Source organism: Prionailurus viverrinus, chromosome A3 (genome assembly GCF_022837055.1).
Source record: "Prionailurus viverrinus isolate Anna chromosome A3, UM_Priviv_1.0, whole genome shotgun sequence".
NCBI lineage: Eukaryota > Metazoa > Chordata > Mammalia > Carnivora > Felidae > Prionailurus > Prionailurus viverrinus.
Window position 1 is genome coordinate 74783714 of NC_062563.1, and position 24318 is coordinate 74808031.

Below are 24318 nucleotides of genomic sequence, written 5' to 3' on the forward strand. Positions count from 1 at the left end.
AGACCTGTAATCCAAAACAGATTTTTCAACTTTTTGCACGAATGAGGGTCAAAGAATTTTAAAGTATATGTAAAAAAGATAGATATATAAAGTAAGTAGCAATTTAATTTATTCCAAAAAGGATCCATTTTGTTATTTTAGACGTGAATTGTGACAAACGGACCCCTAGTAGAAGCATGGGCTTGGAGAGAAACATAAAATCCACCTAGTCTCAAAGTACTGGCTTTGTTGACTCTGAGAGAGTTACTAACCCTTTCTGAGCCTCTGTTTTAACTATGAAATGGGGGTAACAGCACGTTTACCACAGGTTTAAAAAGAGTGTATCACAAAACTAGCGTTCAATAAACTGACGTTTTCCTTCCCTTCCTAACCAGGGTCATACTGGCCACCCATTTAAACAATAAACTGGATTGGATGACGTAGGCATCCATTATCAACTCATTATCCCGAGGTGGAATGTTACCCACTTAGGAGTCCAGGAATCCAAGCAAATAAAGGAGATGAAAGCCAAGTACACAGACTCAGCTGGAGAAAGGAAACCGGAACAGGGTAAAAGGGAGGACCGAAAGGCAAAGGACATGAGGCTGAGACAGCGCGGCAAAGGGGAGGGTACCAGGAGACAGACTCCAAACCCGGAAAGGGAAATCCAGCATTTTACGTTTGGGGTAAAGAGGGGTAAACGAGACTTGTGTTGCCGGATTTCTAGCCTGGGAGATGAATATACATGCGATAGCTAGACAGGATGCCTTGTGAAAGGACAGAGAACGTACACCGTTACTCACCTGCTGCCTAAGTCCACGGCCACGGCTCGGAACCCCGCGCCACCCCACAGTGCTCGCACTTGCAACTGGGTGAGCGCCCGGTCCCGCCCAGGCAAGCGGAAGGTACCATCGCCGAGCGGCCGAAGCCGCAGGCACGAGCAGCAACGCCTGCAAGCCGCCATGACACCCGGCACGCGATCACCCCGGGCTGCACCCTGATTGGCTCACTCTGCAGACGGTGGGGCGGAGCCTTATGCAGTTTTGTTTCCGTAGTGCCTGGGGGCGGGGAACGCGGGGTTGCGGATTACTTGGCCGCTTCCTACGAAGACTAGAGAGGGTCAAACATAACTGAACGCAGTTGTGACAACCTGTTTTTCCTATTGAGGTATCTACCAGTGAAAGACAATTGGAAACGTAATGCCGTGTGTGTGTGTGTGTGTGTGTGTGTGTGTGTGTGTGCGCGCGCGCGCGCGCGCTCGGGCGCTATCGTAGTTTAAAAAAGTTCTAGAATAATGTATATGTTTAATAAGTAAAGTATAGTAATAAGAGAAGCCACCAGACAACTCATTATTATTTGGCTTCTGTGAACTGGCAATTACAGAATTTGTGTTGTGGTCCATGGAAAGAGATCTCGCCGCTTCTCTGCCCTGGTTTTTACTTTATAAATTTCACGCAAATATTACTGCAAAGGTTTATGTTAATTTATTTCTAGTAAGTTAATTTCACTTCTTATTGACCTGTATCATTTTAGATATCTTTAACATCATTTGTGATTCATCTTCATTTCCATTGTTAATATTTAGCAATTCATTTCTCTGCCCCTTTTGATCAAATGTTAATCTTTTTTAAACCAACTTTTATTAAATGCAAAATGCCAGCGAGTATTTAAAGGAAATGTTTCGGAAAATGAAGAAAAAGAATTTTTGGAATTCGAATTTGGTAAATTTTTAGGGAGTAAGTAGATAAATCTCTCCCACTCCTCTTAATCTTGTCTGTTAGAAAATTTTTATAATGGTTCCTTGAATGAACCAGTGATTTTTTTAATTATGAGGGTCATATTTCTCTTTTAAGGTCGTAACTTCTTTCCTCCAAAGAAATCCAAACAAAAAAATCCAACACACAGTGGAACATGGTTTTAAGAACTAAAAATGTTGAACTTCAAACAAATGATTTAGTGGCAAAGCAGCTCCCTGACACCTTAGTTTCCAGGACTGTTATCACTGATTTTGGAAGGGATTACTACTAACACTGCTTAGGGGTATTTAGTGTTAAATAAGTTTTTTGCCTCTTGCTCTACATATGACTGTACTTTGTGTTGCCACAATGTTTTCAAGACCAATCTATTAAAACCTGTCCTAATGACAAATCTGTCATAATCTACTTGCCACAATACAACATGACTTTGGATTTATAAAATAAGAATACTAAATCACCTTTTGGTAAAGCACTTAAGTACTATAAAATCTTTCATTTAGGTGGTGTTGCCTCCTAATTTAGAGCATAAACTTGAAGTTAGTCTTGAGTGGTCCCAATCTAAGCTCTGCCATTTACTAGTTGTCTGACTCTACCTTTCTAAGCCTCAGATTCCTCATTTATAGAAATGGTTACTAATATGTATCTTCTGGGGTTTTTGTAAAGGTTAAATGTGATAGAGAATGTAAAATGTTAATCACAGTACCTGGCACATTGTCAGCACTCAGTAAATGGCAGATTCAGCTTTGATCCATCCTTTTCTTAATTTTCCCTCTAGTTTCCTCTGAAATACTGAACAACCCTCTTTCCTGTAGATCCCCATGGATCTATTAAACTTTCATACATCTGGAAATACTGGAAAGCAATATTCACACATTAAGTCCACCTGTTTCTTCACACCCACCCAAAATAACTGATATGGTAGTAATTGGATCATAAATTTAAACGTAAATGTGGGTATCGAAATTTGTTATAAAGTAGTCATAAAGATGACCCAGACTATGTTTATATTGAGTGTGGTGTCTCTCTTGATCAGATGAAGGCCCCCAAATGTGGGGTGACGACTGGGTGAAAAGTTTCACCCAAGGCAGAACAAAGGAGTTAGTTTACTGAATATACTACAAGGGAGCAGTGGGCAAGACGGCAGAGGAGAGGCTGTCTGCAATGAGGCAGTGGGGGCTGTATTTAAAGGGAGAAAGTGAGGAGGTATGGCAACGTTGGGAATTTTTTTCTATTTTGGTAACTGCTGTCCACTGGTTAGTTAGGGTCTATGGGTATTTTGAGGTGAGTCGCCTGATGGTCCTGTCTGTATTCAGCCAGAGTGTCGCTGTGGGCCCTTTCTACATTCTATTGCTCAAGCCTGCTTGCCTAACAGTGGCCACTACATTATGTATCTTAAGATTAACACAGAAACAGGGTGCCTGGATGGCTCAGTCGGTTAAGCGTTCGACTTCTGCTCAGGCCATGATCTCGTGGTCTGTGGGTTCGAGCCCTGTGTCAGACTCTGTGCTGACAGCTCAGAGCCTGGAGCCTGCTTTGAATTCGGTGTCTCCCTCTTGCTCTCTGCCCCTCCCCCACTCATTCTCTGTCTCTCTCTTGCTCTCTCAAAACAATAAACGTTAAAAAAAAAGATTAACACAAAAGCAAAAATATAAAAAGTTTAAATTGTTTTGGTTGTGAGATAGGGAACCTGAAGAATTCCTTAAAAATGTGGCTTTTGCTCCTTTTCCTGCTCCTGTTCATGCTACGACCTGCACCACCACTTTACACGTGCCTCAGAATGTAGTGTGTGTCCCTCTTGTAAGGGACAAGGAGTTAAGGATTTCTTTAGAATATAGAACATCTACGGAAGGACCAGATGAGAATGATGGGACAAAGCTATTATATGCATATTCCAGACAACCAGGAGCTAGGCTTCTCAACGCCAAGACCTGCTGGCTCCAAGGAATGACACCTGGGCCCTGTCTTTATTCTAACCAGTCCCTGGATGCCTGAGAGGACAGGTATACCAGGCCACAATCCTCAGTAAAAAAACCCCAGACCTCAAACAAAGACAAGACTCACACTCCTTTCCTTTCTGAGTCTCCCAGACACTCCATCTGTATCTGCTCTCTCTATATCTTCAGTTAACTTTGCTCTCACTTCCTGCTGGCTCATGTTTGATTTCCATCCTATGTGAAGCCAAGGACCATTTTGGCTGGTCCTGGAGGACCCCCTCTGGGTCCCTGGACCCGGCCTGCCAGCATCATTTGTATTTAAAGAAGCTATGATTCACTGAGGTTCAATCTGAGATGTCACATTCTAGAAATATAGTTCTGCCAAGTATAGTTCAATAGCCAAAATACAATTTAAGAGGAAGTTCTTTACCTATAACTCCTGAAGGACATTAAAGATGATCTAATTTAAATCTACCAGCAATATTTTTCAGATCTCCTTTTCTCTTTTTTTCAAACTCCAACGAATGTGCATCCAAATAGTTAATACCACTGCCTGCTCTGAGTGGCAATTTCATTTAAGTAAAACATCATTGCATTAAATTACTGTTAATTAAAATTTAATTTGATTTGTAGTTTGGCTTATGAAGTATATACAATTGTTTCAGTTTGATGACTGTATAAGAGGTACCAGACTAAGGAGTTTGTGTCTTCTTATGTATTTGTACAAAAAGTATCAGTGGACACCAAGTCCACTGATACTTTTTTCTCTTAAAGAAGTGTAGGCTGCTCAACTTTAAGAAGACTGCTCTATGTCACTGCCAGAGGGAGTTTTCTAAATCACAGCCTAATTGTATCTCCATTCTGGTTAATTTTCTTTAATCACTTCCTAATCTTTAATCTACAGGATAAAAATCTAAACTTCTTTGTGTTGACTACAAACTTTGCCTTTTAGACTCATCAGTTTTGACTTTCTACCTATTTTCTTCTCTTCTCATTTTATAATCCAAGGAAACAACTACTTGTTCCCCTCCTAACATACAACCCTCTCTTCTGCCTCTGTGTCTTTGCATGTATGAGTCTCTGTGTTTGGTACATTTTCTCTCCTGTCAGTCTGGCACACTCAATCTTCAGGTCTTAATACTGGAGGTCTTCAATATTAGCCTCTCTGACTTCCGCATACTGACTTGTGGGTACAATCTATGTCCGCCCTTCCACTTTATTAATTAATATGTGTAGTCATTATTTCATCCGTGGAAATGAATGTGGGAGTAGGTATTGCACAGTGGTTTAAAGTGCTGGCCTTGGCATCAGATTCTCTAGGTTTGAATTTCACCTGTTACCTCCTAACCATGTGACTCTTGTTAAGCTGCTTACCCTTTCTATGCCTCAGTTTCCTCACTTGTAAAGTAAAAATATCTACCTCTTAGGGTTGTTAGGCAGATTTAAGTGCAATCTTATTTTTATGCAACTTAGCATAGTCTTTGGCATACCTACTTTATGCCAGGCAGTATGCTAGGCTCAGGGCATACAGGCGTGTAAGACAATCACAGGGCATAATAATTCCTGCATTATTAGCTTGAAGTTTAGTATGAGAGACTGACAAAAACACAACCAAACAAATAAAAAGAAAAAGTAGAGGGTGATGGTAAGAAGAAAATAAACTAGGTGAGAAGATAGGGAACAATGAGATGGAAGAACTTACTTCAAATAAGGTGGCCAGGAAAAGCCATTCTGCAGAGACATTAAAGCCACCCTGAAGGATGAAAAGGAGACAAGTTCTGAAACATGGGGCCAGGTTGGAGCAGTGACTGGGAAGGGGGATGGTTGCCCCTGAGTCTGCAGAGAGTTTGGCTTTTATGAGGACTTGGAAAAGTCAGTGTGGCTAGAGAGTAGGAAGTCAGGGTGTGGCAAAGATGAGGTAGGGGAGGACTATACTGTAAAGTTTAAACAGAGAAATGTCATGACCTAGTCTACATTTTAAGATGGTCCCTCTGACTGCTGAGTCTAGAATTGATTGGAGGAAGATAAGAAATAGGTGTAGAAATCAGAAGTAATATGGTGACAAGGGTGACAAAGAGAAAGGATGGGCAGATCTGGAATATATTTTAGCTTGTTGATGAATTGGATACTGGCAGTGGTGAATTAAGATAATTAACAGGATCAGATGAGCCAGAAATGCAGTGTAGGAGACACCCAGAAGTAGCTGTCAAGGCAGTTGGATCTGAGTGTAGAACTCAAGGAAAGGAATGGTAATTAGGTGCCTGAGTGGCTCAGTCCGTTAAGTGTCTGACTTCAGCTCATGTCATGATCTCACAGTTCGTGGGGTTCGAGCCCCGCCTTAGGCTCTGTGCTGACAGCTCAGAGCCTGGAGCCTGCTTTGGATTCTGTGTCTCCCTCTTTCTCTCTGCTCCTGCCCCACTCATGCTCTCTCTCTCTCTCTCAAAAATAAGGAAACATTAAAAAAAATTCAAAAAAAGTAATCAGCATACCAGTGATATCACAAGCCATGGAAATGCATAATATCACTTAGAAAGATGGTAGAGAGAAGAAGGAAGGTTCAGGTTTGCACCCTGAGGAGGGAGAGGCTGCCAAGGTTATGGAGGTGGATCCCGTGGTGATGCAGTAGTCAAGCTAGGATGATTATGCTGGGTATTGTCCATTTGCACCCACTCCATCCATACCCTTGGCTCTTCTCTGTGCCCCCATAGGTCTGATGTATGGATAGCAGCACGCCAACTCCCTGGCTCTTTTTTGGTTTGGTTAGCCAATGAGAGACACCAGCAGCCGATGAAAGGGCAGGATGAGGGAGAAACTAAAAGTATAGAACATAATTACTTATGATGTGGCATTGACTGCAGCTGCCTGCTACCTGCTTGCTGGGCTCTAGCTATCACTCCAATTGCTGTTTCTTCTCCTTGCCACTTTAAGTCTTTACAGTTTCCCATCATTGGTCATCACTCAGTGCCTTCAGCATTCCTCATCATTAGTTCCACAATCTGCCTTCCCCACCAGAAATAGTCTCTTCATTAAGTTCTCTTTAGAACTCATCTGAGTGTGCCCTCTGTTCCCTGTTTCCCTTGGCACTGCTTCTCTGGGAGCACGCCCTGGCCTCTCTCCCGGCAGTAGACCACCATTACTTGTTAGGAGTAGCTTGTTACCCTGGAGGTGGGAGGTGAGGGGTGTGCAGTGCTATCTGCTGTTCTGACTAACCCTCAGTCTTAGGAAGGTAATGTGTCCATGGATTCTCAGTGCTCATGCCCCTCTCCCAGCTGTAATTCTGGGCCCAGCATGTATTCTACCCTTTCCCCTGGGGTAAAGCGTTATGTTCTATTCCTTCTTCTACCTGGGTTTTCACAGCGCGTTAAGATTAACAGTATTTGTCACATTCCCACAGAGCGTAGAGCTTTGATTCCTATGGAGAGATAGGGGAGGAGAATCCACTAGGGCTTTTGCTTTCCCCACAGCGCTGCTGGGTGCCTTCCCCAGACCTGCACCTTTGTCAGGAGTTTTGCTTTTACCCCAGTCTTTTTTGTGAGTGCTCGGTGAAGTCCAAGAAGAGCCTGTGAGAGGTTGTGAATTCCTGTGTCTGCAGTCTCCATGGGTTCTATATACTCTCATTCGTCCACACTGAGCCATTAGCGATTGGTTAAAAAATCTAGTTGGATTCTTTTTACCCATGTCTGTTGGTGACTATGTTGGGTGAGCAAGAGCTCATGTCCTCTTTGTCTTTGGAGACTCTTTAGATTTCAGATTCACTGGTTTTTCTGTCACTTTTATCTCTCTGATGGGTTTCAGAAGAGTTGTGAATTTTCAGACTCTCTGGCTTTGTTGTAACTGTTGTTACTATTACTCTTGTTATAAGGATGGGATGCTCTTTCCAGATTTCTGAATCCTAAGCAGAAGTGGGTCTCACATGCATTTGAAGACCTCTTTTCTCCATTAGTCTGGAGAAATGAAAAAAGGGCATAATTCGTTCTTTCACTATTTTTTGTAGCTTGCTTCTGCCTCCATAATTTTTCTGGTTCTTAAGAATTGGGACACAGGAACAGGGAATAGAAGAGGGATGAAAGAATTCAAATTCTGGAGCCAGTGGAATTTTTATTTGACTGATGCTTGTTGGTTTTCATGTCCACTATTACTGCAGACGTACAAAAGCTGGCTATGATATGGCGTGGATGTGGGAATTGCCTGGTGACCTCTGCTGGGACATCCAAAACGGCATAGTTTCCTAATGTGGGTACTCTTGGGGTGACCTTTTGTGACCTTCCCAGCTTCCACTCCTGGTGGTCTGTTGCACAGCTTCTTAGTGCTGAGATCCTCTTGTCTTGGCTCTTATCCTTTTTGGGTGAAATACCATCAAAACAGCTTCCCTGGGTTCTTTTGGCCCACATATTCACACATCTTTGCCCCCAAAACAAGTGGAATTGAAGCTTCTCTCAAACACTGATTTCTTGCCTTGTCATTGTAGGTGAATTCAGTAAGCCTCTACCTTCCAAATTCTCTTAAATGGGAAGCAGGCGCTGGTGTCTATATTCTTAAATGCCCCTGTATGGCCATTTTGTAGTAGCAAAGTGGACCCTCATCCAAAATTTGGCTTGAATGTCAAGACTGATGTTCTCTGCCCTCCTTTTATCTGCTTTAAAGCTGAACACAAATTTCCCTTTGTGAAGGTGGCGTAAATATACCCCATCTCCTGTACCAGGACGAGGAAAGTGACCATTGTCTAGAAAGGGAAGGCTGGCATTAAGGTGAGTCTGCATCAACATACTTTACTAAAATAACTCTTCCATTAGTTTCCCTCATTTATTTCCTACTCACTTTCCCACAATTTATCACCAAACCTCCCTTTACTTTGTCTAGTTTTTTTCTACAATTTATTGCCCTTTGTTAAAAGGTACAACCTCTGAATCTAACTACATCCTTAGGTTTTCCCTTTTTTCTGTGAAGCCCCTATACATGTAAAAATATTAACATCAACAATATTTGCATGCCTTTTCTCCTGTTGATCTGTCTTTTGTCAGTTTAATTCACAGGCCTCAGTACTGAAATAAGTGGATAGAGCAAAAGCTTAAGAAAACACCTTTTCATCATTGTCATGGATTCATTAAGAAAGCCATGACTGGATTCAACCACTGGCTCACATTTTCTGCTATGAGGAAAGCAGTAAAGGTTTATTCCTTTCGAATGGGCACCTAGCCTTGCTAGTATAGATAGTAGGCATCTCTTATGTATCTTCACTGGAAACCAAGTGACCTGAGCAGTTTTGAAGTTCTGGGTCATTTGGATAACTGAAAACTCCCACCTTCAGAGAGAGGGTAGGAGCAGATTCGGTAACCCATGGTAATACTTGCTACTACATATTTGGACAAGAATTCGGGATAGTGAAAACCCCTTCAGCTTGTTTCTTGGTGTACTGAAAATTTCCTCCATCCCAATAAAAGAGAATCAGAAAGACATCTGCCCCAGTAAGGGAATCATCCCTAATTTTTTCATACCTTAAAATAGCTAGGGTTCAGTATTCAGACCCTCAGTCTATAGCTCTCTCCCTCTTGTGTCAAGATACCTCCAATCACCATTATGGTTATTTATTTTCTTCTGCCACCACTAGTCATTGTAATTTTTCCTAATAGATTGATTTTCCTGTACTGACTACACTCCTGATGCCTTCAATTCATTGTCACAAATTACCTCAGACAGAGTGTTACCGAATTGTGATGAACAGAATCAATTTACAAATAGACTTTTGCATGAGTTGTGTGTCTTTAGAATTCTAACTGCAACCTGCATTAGATTATTTAAATTTTCATGTTGGTTAGTTGTTTGTAGGATATTGGGATCATTGTTCCTTCCCACAAAAGTTTCTTTAAAGTCAGCTTGAATGAACAGTAATTGAGCACAAAAGCCTGACCTTGCCAACACTGCATTGCATGCTCAGTCAAATTAGTTCAGACCATTATGGTTTATATTAACTATATTTGTCATTTGTAATTAACATGGATTAAGATTTGGAGGAGAGTTCTGGTACTTGTTTTTGGTTGATTATGCTAGTGGAAATTTCAGACCATATTAACATTTTCTCTTGCTTCTTAAGTTTGTTTTGTGTTTTCTTAACAGAATAATTATATCTTTGATCTGATTTTGGAATAGTCTGGCTAATGTTTGCTCAGGAAGAAAATAAAACCATCCCTTACCCAATTTTCTCATTCTCCCTTTGACAAATATATAAAAGGTTGATCGGGAGAGAAGCAAACCATACGTTTGAGTTTTGGCTCATTGTATAAGATGATGATAATGATCCAAATTTAGAATGTCATGAAATCTCTTAAGGTTTTGTTTTAAAATGCACTTACCATGTCTTGGATATGAAACAGGTGGTTCTGCAGACAGGCCTGAGTTATCGCCAATGAACAGACTATTGTGTGCAAAGTAGCTTTTCATTATCATTGTTAACCCTCATTAAAATCACAAACCTTTAGCTTTTCACAGCTTTGTTTTCTTTTAAAGAGATGATGTTCAAGGTTTTTGAAATGTCTACATTTTCTTGAAATGTTTTCATTTAAAATAAAACTTCTTTTGTGGTTATACACATGCATCAGTATTATGAGAGAGGAGGGTTTGAAGCTGAGCAGTAATATTAGTTTTAATATTTTATTGTCTTTTTCAGTCTTTCATAAAACTTTCAAAAATTAATAAATTCATAAAAATTTCATTTGGGCATCTGTATTTGCATTTTCTCTTCCTTTAAACAATCCCTGTGTCTGCTGGGAATATGCATCATCCTCATTACCACTAAACATTTATGGAACAATATACCATTATGTAAGAAAACAGCAATTTCTGTAGCAAATGCCTGCACATTTTTGCTCTTTAAACACAAACTCCCATGGACTCATTGCAAGGTAATATCAGGGTGAGGAGGGCATTTGAGATTTCTTTTAGGCTTCAACCTACTTCTCATTAGGCCTCCTTTAATTTGGTTTTGGCCTTAGACATAGCTTAGTTTAATTGTTCATAGCTGGTTTGCTTCACTTTCCCCCTCAAAGTTTAACTCTTCTAGTCCTCCCAGTATTTTCTTATGGAAAATTTTAGATTGAGTTTTTATCTCTTGTAAAGTTTGGTTGCTTTGATGGTTAAGAAGGTACACTTCAGTCAAACCTTGAATTCTATGCACATTCAAATTGTTGCTCTTTTTGATGAAGATGTAAATTTTGAAATGGTACTTAGAGTATTAGGGTTCAGTTTCAACAATAATTTATTGAGTGTTGGGTATAGGCACTATGCTATTTTCACATTTGCTGTTTTACTTAATTATAAAGAATAAGGGATCATGGCTGTAAAGACTTGCCCTAATATAAATTCATGAGCAATGTGTTATGGGGGAATTCAGACCATATGGAAGACTATCTTCTCTTAAGAAATTTGAAAGGAGGTATACAAATGTAGTGAGATTACATTTTGAGATACTTATTCTTCCTTTCCAATATTTTCTGCTATCCTACCACTCTCCCACACTCAGGAGGTGACCTGAGTGTAGTATTCTCACTGCCCCTAAGCAAGGTTGTTACAAGAAAGAAAATAATAAATACTTGGTTTATGACTTTAAAAATAGATGCAGACAATACTTTGAAAGAAATTATTTGTGAGATACAGGGCAGAAAGTTCTGCACATCATACAAAACAGATTAGGAAGAATACAGGATGATGTAAATTCATTTTTCCAGTTTTTAAAAAGATGTCCGAGAGAGAGAGGCTAAACACAGGTGTGAGAGGGGCAGCAATAGGAACTTCATGGAAGCTTGAATATCTGTGAGAAGAGAGGACTGCAGCCATATGAGCTATTTTCAGTCCCCTAAAGAGCCATGCTGGCATATGCCTTGATGATTTTGTTCATCATCATTTTTTGCCTATATTTCTTCTGACTGATGTGTGTCTTTTGCTATACAACTCCAGTGTCATTTCTGTTGGGAGGTCTTCCTAAGCGCCCCCACTCTACTGAATTTCTATAAGTGGTAAAGGATTAACTTACTAGTGAAGGATTAATTGGTTGGATTAATTTATCCAAACCCTGCACATTCTGAGGATCTTCAGGACTGGTCTTGACCACCTCCTGGGAGATAACCTCTGATCCCTTGAATATTCTTCCTGATAACTGTGTCTTTGTATACCTGAGACTTTGTATCACACTAGATAGCTTATGTATGCTAACCCTGTTGGTGGCAAACACTTGTTTTTTTATGCCTTGGGCTTTGGGTCATTCTGCATCAGTTTGACCTTTGGGTGGGGAGCTGGCGACTGTCATATAAGACTTCATTGCTTCATGCCTATGTGATTAGCCCAAATAAAAACCCTGTAACAAAGATCTCAGGTGGGTTTCCTTAGTTGGCAACACTTTGCATGTGTTTTTATGCATCATTGCTGGGAGAACTAAGCACTGTCCATGAGACTCCTCAGGGACAGAACAATTGGAAGATTGAATATGGTTTCTCTTGGACTCTGCCCTATGCCCTTTTCCCTTGCTTATTTTAATCTGTATCATTTTGCTGTAATAAACCATAACTGTGAATATAATAGCTTCTCTGTATCCTGTGAATCTTTCTAGTGAATCCTAGAACCTGAGGGTGGTCTTCATACTCCACAATAATTTTTGGTTATAACACTTATTATACTTCTATTCATTCATTAGTTTATTTATCCATCCATGCATTTGACTAATTAACTACTGAATGCCCACTATGTACCAGATATTGTTAAGCCCTGAAGTATGAGAATGAGCATGATAGGCAAAATTCCTACCTTTGTGAATTTATAGTCTGGTGGGACAAAGGGAGAAGGAAACAGATAAAACAATTTGGTATGGTAGCAGCTATTATGGACATAGTACAAGATGACATGAAGAACAGAGACCTCAGACTCCAACACAATCTGGTGGGGAGGGGTGTCAGGTAAGCTGCTTGATAAGTAGGGAAGTGGCAAAGGGATAGAAAAACAGTGGTTATGCAGATTCAACACATATACAAAAGCCAGAAAGTAAGAGACAAGTGAAGTGAATTCATTGTGTCTGGATAAGCCTGTTTGAGGGAGAAAGTGACAAGAGATGAGGCTAGAGAAGGGGCCAGATGATGCAGGGTTCTGTTAGCTTCATTACAGAGTATGGTTTTTATCCTACAATGAGTGAGAAGTCATTGAAGGATTACAAGCAGGTGAGTGACTTGATTGGATTTGCTTTTAGAAAGAACACTCTGGCTGTGGTTTGTAAGAATGCATTGGTAAAGCACAAGCATAGAGGGGGCAGACTCATTAGGAGACTATTGCAGAAATCCAGATATGAGACGATGGAGGTCTAAACTGGGGTGTTGGGAGTTCATTGGAAAAGAGTGGATAGATTCACAAGATGCTTAGGAGGTAGAATTGATAAGACTAGCTGATACGTTGGATACTGGGTAGAGGGCATGAAAAGAGTTAAATATGACATAGTATGCCCATTTTAAAGAGGTGTGAGCAGCTGTGCCTCTGTTAGGTGTGAAGAAAGTCAGATTTAGGAAAAAAGATGAATTCAAGTTTGGTCATGTTGATGTTGCTTAATGTTTTTTTTCTCCTCTAGTCTGTAATCTCCATTCGGTCAGCTAGTTGTCCCAATGCCATTGTTAAAAAAATATAATCTATTTTGCTATAATTCAATAGTATCATTCCTAAGATACTTTTCACAACATGAAGTATGTTATCAAAACAATTGTTTCAGTAGCAACAGGAAATTAGGGGTTAGAGAGTTTTAGATTGGCAATAACCAAGTTATTTTTGCTGCAGGGATTTCAATAATAAAGGAATTTTGAATATAAATGTATTTAGTTACTAGATGCTAAAAATAATAAATTATATTAAAACTGACAAAACACATTTCATTTTCTTTACATTCCACTCACTCCAGAGCCTCATTTTGCTCTTTAATCTTTGGCCTTACCTGGCAATTTTGCTTGCAGCACACTTCATGAATATCAAAGTTAACATAAGAACAAACATATACTCAAATAAATATCGGACACGCCAACAGAGTAGGCAGCCATTCCAGGAAAGTGGTTCTGTGTCCTATGTCTCATACACATTTTCTCCGCTCACTTAGCATTAGCTCCCTATCACAATCAAATTATTAAACTATTAGTCACATTGTATCATATATATATATATATATATGTATATATAGTGAAAATTAACACTGTTGGAGAAATGGTTGCTATCTCGCCACCCCCAATGATGTGATATGCCACCTTTGAAATATGCTCAATTCCAACTAATTTATGTTTAAAAAAAGCTCTCCAGGATATGCTGATAACTCAGTCAGCTTTCTGTATGATGTCTATGAAGAATGTAAAGATATGGGCTGTAAGCCAGAATTCCTTCTCTCTACCAAATCACAGTCCTGCAAGTGAAATGGCATGAACATAACATTTCAGTTTAACTAACATTTATTGAGGGTGTGAGGCACTGGGCTAGGAGTCAGAGCTACAAAAACAAGTCATGGTCTTTGCCCTCAAGCCTGGTAATGGGAGAAGCAAGTGCATAACCAGATGTTTGTTTTAAAATATGGTAAGAAGCCATGTGCAAGACTACTGAAGAATTCCAGGAAAGCTTCTGGGAGAGATGAATTTTGAACTGGACCAAAAAACAGGTATGAGTTCATTAGGTAGAGAAGAGGGACTGAGGGTACCAAGGGCTATTGCTGGCACAACAAATTGTATCCTGTGTGAATGGTATCCCCAAGGGTAATGCAACGCAGAACCCTGCAAAAGGAGTGTTGATGAGAAGGTTAATCCAGGCAAGAACAAAGGCAGACAAGTGTAAAATAACAGTGTGTTCAAGGAACTAGAATCAGTTTGCAGTTACTCAACTGTAAAGTGAAGGTGGAAAGTAGTAGGATGCAAAGTGGAGGATGGAAGTTTCTCTGCTGTGGATCTTGGACTGTGCTCTGTGGGCAGTGGAGAACCTACAGATGGTATTAAGCAGGAGAGTGGTGTGGAGTTTTGAATTTCCAGGAGATGTCTTGTGTGGTGAGTTGATGCATTTGAGGAAGTAAGTAAGATCAGATACTAATTGCTATAGTTCTGTGAACGATAAGGGGGAACCTAAACCAGGACATTATAAGAGTACTCAGTGGGAGCAAATGTAAGAGATATTTGGGGAGTACAAAATCTGGACCCTGATTTACTGTAAGGGGTGAGGCTGAGGGAAGGAGGAGGATTCAGGATAACTCCCAGGTTTCTGAAAGGTTTAGACTTGAGAGATGGTGACATCAGATGTGAAATTTGAGGTACTTGTCAACCACTCCCGTGGATTTGTCCTGTAGCACAAGGTGAGAAACAATAAATGGCACAGGGGAAGTAGAAATAAAATTTAGAGGAGCAGAAGTAAATTCTAGTTTGCATAATCAGGAATGATGGAATCATAAAGAAAGTAGTATTTGGATGTAGGCCTTGAAGGATTGGTAAGGTTTGCATTTAGCGACTTGATGGGGTGGAAATGTCCCAGAGAAGGCATGGATACCCTCAGGATATTGTTTGAGAAGAGCTGAGACTTCCTGTTTGTGACTGGAGTAAAGAGTTTGCTAAGCATGATAAAGAGGATGTGGCTGGAGTGGTGGGTTGGAACCACGTCATGAATGCCTTAGGGTTCTATGCCTAATGGGCCTTGGGCTTTGCATTGGGCAAATGTGCAAGCAGAGCCATGCTTTGGGAAGAATGATCTCAGGTAGTAAATGAGACAAAATAGAGGCAGAGAGATTGAAGCCAGACAGAAGAGTCAGGATGGTGCACCAGAATGCTAGAAACAGGAATAGAGAGGAGGGGACCAGCAGTGAAAACGATTCGGTAGTTCACTGCATTTGGTAGTGTGGCTTAGGTCAAATGTTATAAATGGTTGGATTACAAGGGATTGAGAACATGCTGCTGCCTCCATAGAAATAAAGGAGTCTAAGAGGAACAGATTTATAAAGATAATGGGGCACCTTCAAAGAGAATACTACTTGTGTCCCCACTTGTCTTTTTCTTTATTATTGGCAAAAAGATTTAAAGAAAAGGAGGAGGTAGTATGCCTCCTTATACTGGTTGACTATAGTTAGAAATTCTTGGCTTTAAATCTCTGCTCTGTTCTTTATTAGCTGTGTGCACTTGGGTGAGAGTTCTAAGCACTTTAAGTCTGAGTTTCCTGATCTGGAACATGGAAATAGGAAGACATCCAGTAAGCTTGTGAATAACACATAGTTTACATTGAATAAATGCTAGCTGCTATTATTAGAATTCTAAAAAGAAGGAAATGCAGAATAGAATTCTAATTCAGTTACTATGTTCAAAAATACAATTTGTTCAAAATTTTCATCAGCTCTTCTGATGGACTGAAGGGTTGGTAGGAAAACATTGATGTCATGTTATAATAATCCAGCTGGTGGTTACTAGCAACCATGCAAACTCTAGAGATTACCTCTTCGACTTAATATCTTAAAGATGTCCTGACCTGAATCCCTTAGACCTGGCTCTGAACCTATAGCTCTGTGCTGTGAATTTAGAGAGATCCACGCAGTGGGTCAGGATACTTTACAAAATACAAAAGATTGTTTTATATAATGTCAAGTAAATGGAAACAAGGCTGATGACTTCAGTGAAAGTCATAGGCATTTTCAAGTGAGACCAGTAGAATTTATTTATTTATTTATTTATTTATTTATTTATTTATTTATTCTCTCTTTCTGAGAGAGTCAGAGTGTGAGGGCGGGAGGAGCATAGAGAGAGAGGGAGGCACAGAATCCGAAGCAGGCTCCAGGCTCCAAGTAGTCAGCACAGAGCCCTGTGCGGGGCTGGAACTCATGAACTGTGAGATCATGACCTGAGCCGAAGTCGGACACTCAACAGACTGAGCCACCCAGGTGCCCCCAGTAGAATACATTTATAACTTGAGATAATTTTAAGAGTTTTCCAGAATCCTAGTTATGTGTATTAACGTGCTATTTAGGTGCTTTGGAGTCTATAATGTAAATAAAAATATTTTCTGTCATCATCATAGTAATTGATTCTTGCAAGAATCATCAATGGAGCTAAAACTAGTGGGTAAAAATCTGAGGAGTAACAGATTTGATTTAGATCAATCTCATCTAAAATTTAGCTTCCTTCTGTTTTCATAACAGTTCCAAAATATCTCTCCTAAAGTCAGTCTTTTTTCTTACATTTGCCCTCAATACACAATACATTCACTGACTTCAAAGAGTTCAAAAAGTAATGGAAATCTCATTTATTGCTGTTTAGCATGGGAAACACTCCTGCAGCCTTTGGACCATGGAGAATTCAGTTCCCACCAGAGGGCGCTCGGTTGTCACTTAAGTCACCATTTTGGGTTTTGGGACTTCCTTTGTAACTCAAAAAGTAAAATGGAATTTTTATTTTGTACATTTGTAGGTGAACTTAGAGATTTGAGGATTAATGTAACTAACATTTTAAAGCTTGGGTAGGTCTTGCTTTTACTTCCAGGTTAAGGACAATTACCTAAATGACATATCAATCAGAATCCCTTACCAGAAACCAAAAACCCAAAACCAAAAACCAAACAAAAACAAAACAAAACCACTATAGAACACAAAGCAAAACAAAACAAGTGAACGTCCATTTTTTGTTTTATTTTGCTTGTTTTTTTCAGCAAACACTTCCAGTCTTGGTTCATTGCAGGTTTGAGAGCCATAGTTTCTTCTTCACCTCACTCACGTACTCTGGAATTAGGTCATTAAAGGAGAGGTGGGGCCAGGATGGGAGGAACTCAGTTTCAGGGCCTACGTGCAAGGTGCTGACACTCCCGTGAGTCTTGCTTCTTTCCCAGAATGGTTTTGCCTTCCTTGAGACTGTGTTGGGTGTTCTCAAAGTCTCTCCACCAGCAACATCAGCATCACCTGGGAGCTTGTTAGAGGGCAAATTCTTGGGCCTTACTCCAGACCTACTGAGTCAGAACTTCTGGGGGTGGTGCCCAGCAATCTGCATTTTAGCAAGTTCTCTGAGTGATTCTGATGTATGCTACAGTTTGAGAACCACTAAGCTAGACACTTTGTTTTTGCAAGGCAAGCTGCTTTTGGGCAATAGGAGCCTCAGGATTATTGTTTAGTTTTCATTCCAAGACTTAGGAGCAGACTTTCTCTAGGCCAGGTGTCAAAACTTTTAGGTAAAAGGTAGTATCAAAGTGGTTTTCTGCCTGCTTCAAGCTTCCAGAGAAGCTTGTTTTTCACCAGTCTAAGCAGAGGTACCAGCCCATGGAAGGAAGTTTTGGAAATAGATCACTCACATGTAGAAGGAACCAAGAGAATCCGTTAAGAATTTAGGAAGGAAGTGTAGTGTGATGGTTAGGCCTACAGATTCTGGATCCATCTTGCCTGCTGTGACAGCTCTGTGTGATCTTGGGCAAGCTGTTATTGTTTTACCTGTCTAGAACTCAATTTCCTTATCTGCATATTAGGGATGATAATAGTACCTATGTCATATGCTTGTTATGAGAACTAAATTAGACAAGATTTCTAATGTGATTAGAACAGACCATTGGCACAATGTAAATGTTTAGAAATACTGTGCTCTCCACAGCACAGGTCCCCCTACCATCCTACCAGCACAATACTGTCCCTTTTGGCTAGCAGCAAAACAACCATAATCATACTTTTTTCCCAATTCTTAATGGGAAAATCTTAATGTAAACAATCTCCATCACATTTATACAGGTGACAGGAGTCCTAGGAGCTCCTTTGGAATCAGAACTTTTCTTTTAATTTCAGCCCTCCTACCTAATAGATGTTCAGCTTTGAGCAAATTACTTAACCTCTCTTTAAATCTCACTTTCATTTTTATTTGTAAAATGGGATTATAATTCACATCTTATAGGGTTTAGTGTGAGAGAAAGGAACACAGTCAGTGGGCAAATTGTAGAAATAAAGCACCATTATCTGTATACTACTGTTCCCAGGAAATGCCATAAAGAGAGTAGGATAGTTCTTGGCACATAAGAGGGCTCAGTACACATTTGTTCCTTTTCATTCACAGCTTATACATTTTGAGTATTTAGGGACCTTTTAAATCACCAAAGCACTAATTATGTTCTCGTACTGTTTACTTTTCAGCTTCACACTTCAGCTCCTGAATTTCTGGCCTGGAGTGACTGGGAGAGTCTTGTTTTCCCTTCTTCTCACATGGGAACCTTTTGGGCTAGATTTTCTAGTCAGCTCTTTCCCATTTCTTTAGGCTGACTTGCCCCCAAGATCACAAAACTCATATTTTTCATTTTAGAAAATTTGGAACATTTCAATAAAGCATAAATAAGAAAACGGACATTGCCAATTCCTCTCCAAAAGAAAACATCATAAATGATTTGGTATATTTCCTGCTAGACTTTCCTACCTTTGCTTCAATAAAATTGCTATCATAAAGTATGTTCAATTTTCCTTCTTGCCTTGGGGTTTCTACAGATGTGATCCTCCTGGCCTGGCATGTCCTTCCATGGCCTAGGATGCTCCTTATTTTCCTACCCCTTCATCCTATCCCAGCCACCCCTGATGTTTCAGATGAGGCCAGGTTTCTGTATTAGACATTTTTAAAGCATGCTATACTCTTTCTGGACTTACTTCTGGTTCTTAGTGATACACAGTATTTACTGTGTGAGTATGTGAGCAGTATTTATCTCTATGACTAAACTGTAAGCTCCAGGACAGTAGGAACCATGTCTGGTTTACTTACAACTGCATTCCAAGTGTCACCACAAAGCTGGACACATAGTATATCCTCAACAAATGGTTTTCAAATGACTGAATGAGTAAATGAAATGTGTTGTAAGCATTTCTCCATCCGGGCATGATCTTGAATGTCTGGGTTTAAGTGGCATGATTTTAACTTGTACATGGCAGGGTGATAGGTAAGATGGTCTTTTAGAATTTCAGAGCACTCCATGGATTTCTAAAGCAGCCTGTTATGGTGAGAGGGATCTGTAGGCCAGGAATCAAGAGACCAATGTATTCCTTTCTGCTTTACCAGTTCCTGTGACCTTGAGTAAGTCACTGACCTTCACTAAACCACATTTTCTTTTTTCTCCTCTATTTCTCTCTCAAGGAAACTCATACATAAAATAAAACAGTGTGTGTAAAGACACTTTTCAAATTATAAAGAGCTATATAAATATGACCAGACCATTCAAAAGATATTTTTCTTGATAGAGCCACTTGCGATTTTGCATAGAGGCTCCATTTTCAAACTTGAAATTGACTCTGTTGCCAAGAAAATCTCCTATTTCAAAGCTTAATGGTTAGAAATAATTGTGAGTCTGAATGTCTTAAATAGCCAAAATACATTAACTACTATTTTATTCCTTAAAGACATACATAGCAGAGTTTGTTTCAATTTCATACTTGAAGATTGCAATAAAATAATTATGGTGAGTTGTGAAAACAGAAACTTAGATTTACGTTTCTTTCAAATTTCAGTTGGCTGATGCAGTCAAGATATTTCTGACAGACTAGCCAATGCATGTAACTTAAATAGATTAAAAAGAAACTTTAGTTTTTGAATATACTTTATACCTTATTCAACAGTCAAGGAATATGATAAGATTTGGAAATTCCAAAATGGAGTTAACATCTCTGTGACAGGATCAGTGTTCATATTTGAAGGCAGGATGGAAGAAAGAAAATTTCCCACCAGTGTGTTACATGTTAGGAACTGGAATAGGTCATCCCATGACTAAATTTTATTGGCTGATTCTTTGGTAGTTTTCCACTGCCTCTTAAGCAATTTCCTTTCCATTTTAGGTTATGTGAAGGTGCTTGAAATGTACACATTGAGGAGGTAAAATATTTCAGAGAACAGATAAAAATTGAAAGTATGATAGAAGAGAACAGTCTCTTACACTCTGTGGAAATTGTGAGTTCATGGATAGAATGAGGCAGTGTTTGCTGCTTTTATTTATTAATGACTCCAACACACCGTATTGAAAGGTGAATTTTTTTTTCTCTTTCTTCATAGTACCAAATAGTAAATGCATAGCATTTTAGAAGAGGAAAATCCTTTAAAGGTCTAATGTCCTTGTTTCATAAATAATATCTGACATTTACAAAGAAATTTACAATTGCTTCCAGATAGTATGGTTTCATAGACTCTTCACAACTCTGTTACTATCCTCAATTAAAAATGAGGAAATGAAGACTCAGAGAGCTTAAATGACTTGTGTAAGGTCACAGAGATGATGATAATAATGATGGGTAATATTCATTGAGTACTTGCCTCTGTGCAAAGCCATCCTCATGCATGATCACACTGAATTCTCACAAGAGTCCTAACACCTTATACATAATACATTACAAGCTGAAATTATAAATCAGTGCTCAGAAACTGAAAATATTTTTTCACTGAATGCTCTTCTATAGACACAAGATAAATATTGAATGAAATTAATGTGATTCTCTTTTTAGCTTGTGTTGTATATGAAACTGATCAATCAAGTAAATAGTATTCTCATTTTGCAAGTGAGAAAATATGGAGAATTAAGACTACCATAATAGCATTGTGGTAGCTCATGCTCACAAGCTGAGGCAAGAACCCAGTTTTCCCCAACAGACCAAGTTTCCTTTCTTTGCCATGTATTTCAGAGTATTGAGTGGGCAATTGGCAACTAGGAGCAAAGTTAAGGACAAAGTACACCATATTCTGAATATTGAGACCAGATATTACCTGTAGGATTTAATGAGTCAGACAAATGACTCTCTCTCCCTCCAGGAAACTCCTCCCTGTACCCTGCCCATCATCATCTGAGGCTGAACCACTCCTCAAACCCTACCTACTTTTTGACTAGATAAGGGGAGGTGGACATGTTGTTAGAGTCATGAATTTTGGCCTACTGGAAAGCACTGTGGCTTCCCCTTTGAGGGTGCTCTGAGGACCATCTGCAGAAATTGGGATTAAAAGAAGATAATGATATCTTTTTTAAAAAAAGTTTATTTTGAGAGAGAGAGAAAGAGAGAGAGCAGGGGAGGAACAGAGAGAAGGAGAGAGAGAATCCCAAAAAGGCTCTGTGCTGTTAGCATAGAGCCCGACACAGGGCGCGATCCCGTGAACTGTGAGATTATGACCTGAACCGAAATCAAGAGTCGGATGCTTAGCTGACTGAGTCACCTAGGTGTCCCAGAAGGTAATGATATCTTATTTCTTTGTCATCAAACCATATGATTGATCCTAGTGGTTGTATCAGTGAAGGAACAGAGAATCGAAATGAGACAATAGGGCAGAGAGAAGTGAGCTAGCAGAGCAGCCTGTGCCTACCTTGTGACATGGCAGTGATATGTGAGCCTCCCAGAAGTCAAGAAGCCTCCATGAAAAGTAGCTGGACTTGAGCTGACTTGCCAGTACCCTCCATAAGAGGCCGTAGCAACTGGGGAGTATTAGATCAAGGTGAAGACTTTGTCCTGCGGACACCCCTCAGTGAGACCCCTCCTGAGAGACCTCTCAGAGAGTCTCTAAAGAACCCTCACATGTACCCCATGGAAGAGCCAGTGTCAGGATGTCTGCCACCCAGAGGCCAATAAGCAGCATCAGCCAAGAGAAAGCCCTAATGCAGCACTGAAAGAGACACTTGTCCCTTTCTATCTCTGCTTCTATTAGCAGCTCCAACCCTCAAGCCCACCACTCGAGAAGGAAGGATGCAAAAGTGAAGGGGAAACCAGTCCCCTTTCCCGTTTCAGGCCCTAGTCACAAATGGCCTGGCCTACAGGAAGGAAGGGGCTGCAAGTAAAGTTTTAAATTGGACTGGATTTCTTTAACATAGTCGTTTCAAAACTGTAGGAGCTGTCCCAGAATGTTGTTAGTGGTTGGAAATTGTACTCTGAATTCAGGCTGTTTAGAATGGCTATTACATTTGCTACAAAAATATATGTAATAGTCATGGCTTACCTGGAGAGCTATGTATCCTTTTCAAATACACAGAAAGTTTTATGAGATGATATTGTCAGGAACCAAGTAGAATCTTTAAAATCCTTCATTATTGTATGCTCAAAAGGAATGGAATTGAGAAAATATGGACCAGTAAAAAGACAACCCCCTCCTTTCTTCTGATTATTCCTTTTCCTACAGCAGGTATCTTGGCATCTGTCCTGCCAGAATGAAGATCTTTGATTCCAAGTCAGGTAGTTCACTTTTGCATAAGAAATCCTGACTGATACAGTCAATCAAACAATATTTAACAAGTGTCTACTATCATGAGAATTATGGCAATTAAAAGCGCATAAAAACGGTTCCTACTTTCAAGGAGGTTACGATCTAGATAAACATATACTCATCAAAGATACGAGAGTGTATGACAAGTGCTAAACGAACAGAAGTGACAGCAAAAGTACTATCTGAATTGAGATGACCTGGATACCTTCTTGCAGTGGTCATCAGATCAGAAAAGGTGAGACTTGAGCAATGCCATGAAGAATGGGTAAGAGTAAGTGGGCAGAGACAAAGGGCTGCTGTATGAGGAAATGGGCAGAGATCAGGGTGGTTTGGAGGTCGCACTGGAAGGTATTGAGTCCCCTCAAACAAATTCTTCATTAGCCAACTTTTCTTTGCAAATATTGGAAACCTAATGCAAATTGGCTTAAAAAATAAAGGACATTTATTTATTGGCTTATGTAGCTAAAGAGAACTAGAGGTAAAGGGGGCTGTAGGGTGCATTAATTAGGGCTGTAGCTCCATTTCTCCACTGTTCTCATAGCCTTCTCTTTATTATCAGCTTGGTGTTCTTGTTGGTTGCAAGATGATTCCTCAAGTGTATAAGTTAACTATTGCTGCATAACGATCACTTCAAAATTTATGAATTAAGCAGTCAACGTTTCTTATCTCACAATTTCTGTGCAACAGGTATCTAGGCATGGCTTAGCTGAGTGGCTCTATCTCAGAGTCTCTCACAAGGCAGGAGTTAAGATGTCAGCCAGGCTGTGGTCGGTCATCTGAGGCTTCACTGGGGCTGGAGAATCTACTTGCAAATTCACTCATTTGGCTGTTGGCTGGAGGCTTCAGTTCCTTATTAGATGGGCCTGTGTATGGGTTTCTCATGTTATAGCAGTTGGCTTTCCAGAGAGCAAGTGATGAGACAGAGAAAGGGGTAAGGAGAGGGAAAAGGAGGAGAGAGAACCCTGTATGTTATAATGTAATCTCTGAAATGACATACCATCATTTCTTCCCCACTCTATTGGTCATACGGACCAATTCAGGGACACTGTGAAAGGGGTATTATTCAAAAATGTGAATATCAGGAGGCTAGAATCATTGGGGGCCACCTTAAAGTCTGATTACTACATCTGGCTTATATGATTCCTCGTTCATATCCAGGAGAAGAGGCTTGCCTCTTTTAGCCACTGAACAAAACTTCTCGGATTTGCTCTGATTGTACCATCCTTAAACAATTACAGTGGCCAGGTGAATAACAGCTACTGAGTGACTTAGGTTTGGGTTATGAGCCAATGTTAGTTTCAAGGAATACAGGATGACAATGATTGGCTTAGACAGATTAAGGTCCACCTGTAGTGGGAGATGTGTTTTGCTGCCAAACAGCATGGTTGCTCCACGAAAGGAGTGGGTGATATGTTTGGGAGGCATCCACAGCATCCTCTACAG

The 24318-nt window shown here is 40.0% G+C and overlaps 1 protein-coding gene and 1 long non-coding RNA gene across 6 annotated transcripts in view; one reads left to right on the top strand and one right to left on the bottom strand.

Moving 5' to 3' along the window:
• PNPT1 (polyribonucleotide nucleotidyltransferase 1) overlaps positions 1–978 on the bottom strand; it is a 64904-nt gene extending 63926 nt beyond the window's left edge. For 2 of the 4 annotated variants that reach the window (XR_007150933.1, XM_047852982.1), the window contains exon 1: positions 783–978. Coding sequence is in view for 3 of the 4 variants with exons in the window: in XM_047852982.1 (XP_047708938.1) it covers positions 783–943 (161 nt within the window). In the remaining variant the exon portion in view is untranslated. The remainder of the gene's footprint in view (positions 1–782) is intronic. The other 2 variants (XM_047852980.1, XM_047852979.1) reach the window with 1 other exon arrangement.
• On the top strand, positions 219–19058 carry LOC125162214 (uncharacterized). Of its 2 annotated transcripts, none has more exons than XR_007150935.1 (4): positions 219–549; positions 8341–8418; positions 14257–14333; positions 18801–19058. It is a non-coding gene; the product is annotated as an uncharacterized LOC125162214 (long non-coding RNA). The 2 variants fall into 2 exon arrangements; XR_007150934.1 differs by lacking the exon at positions 219–549 and adding an exon at positions 1018–1146.
• The last annotated feature ends 5260 nt before the right edge of the window (positions 19059–24318 follow it).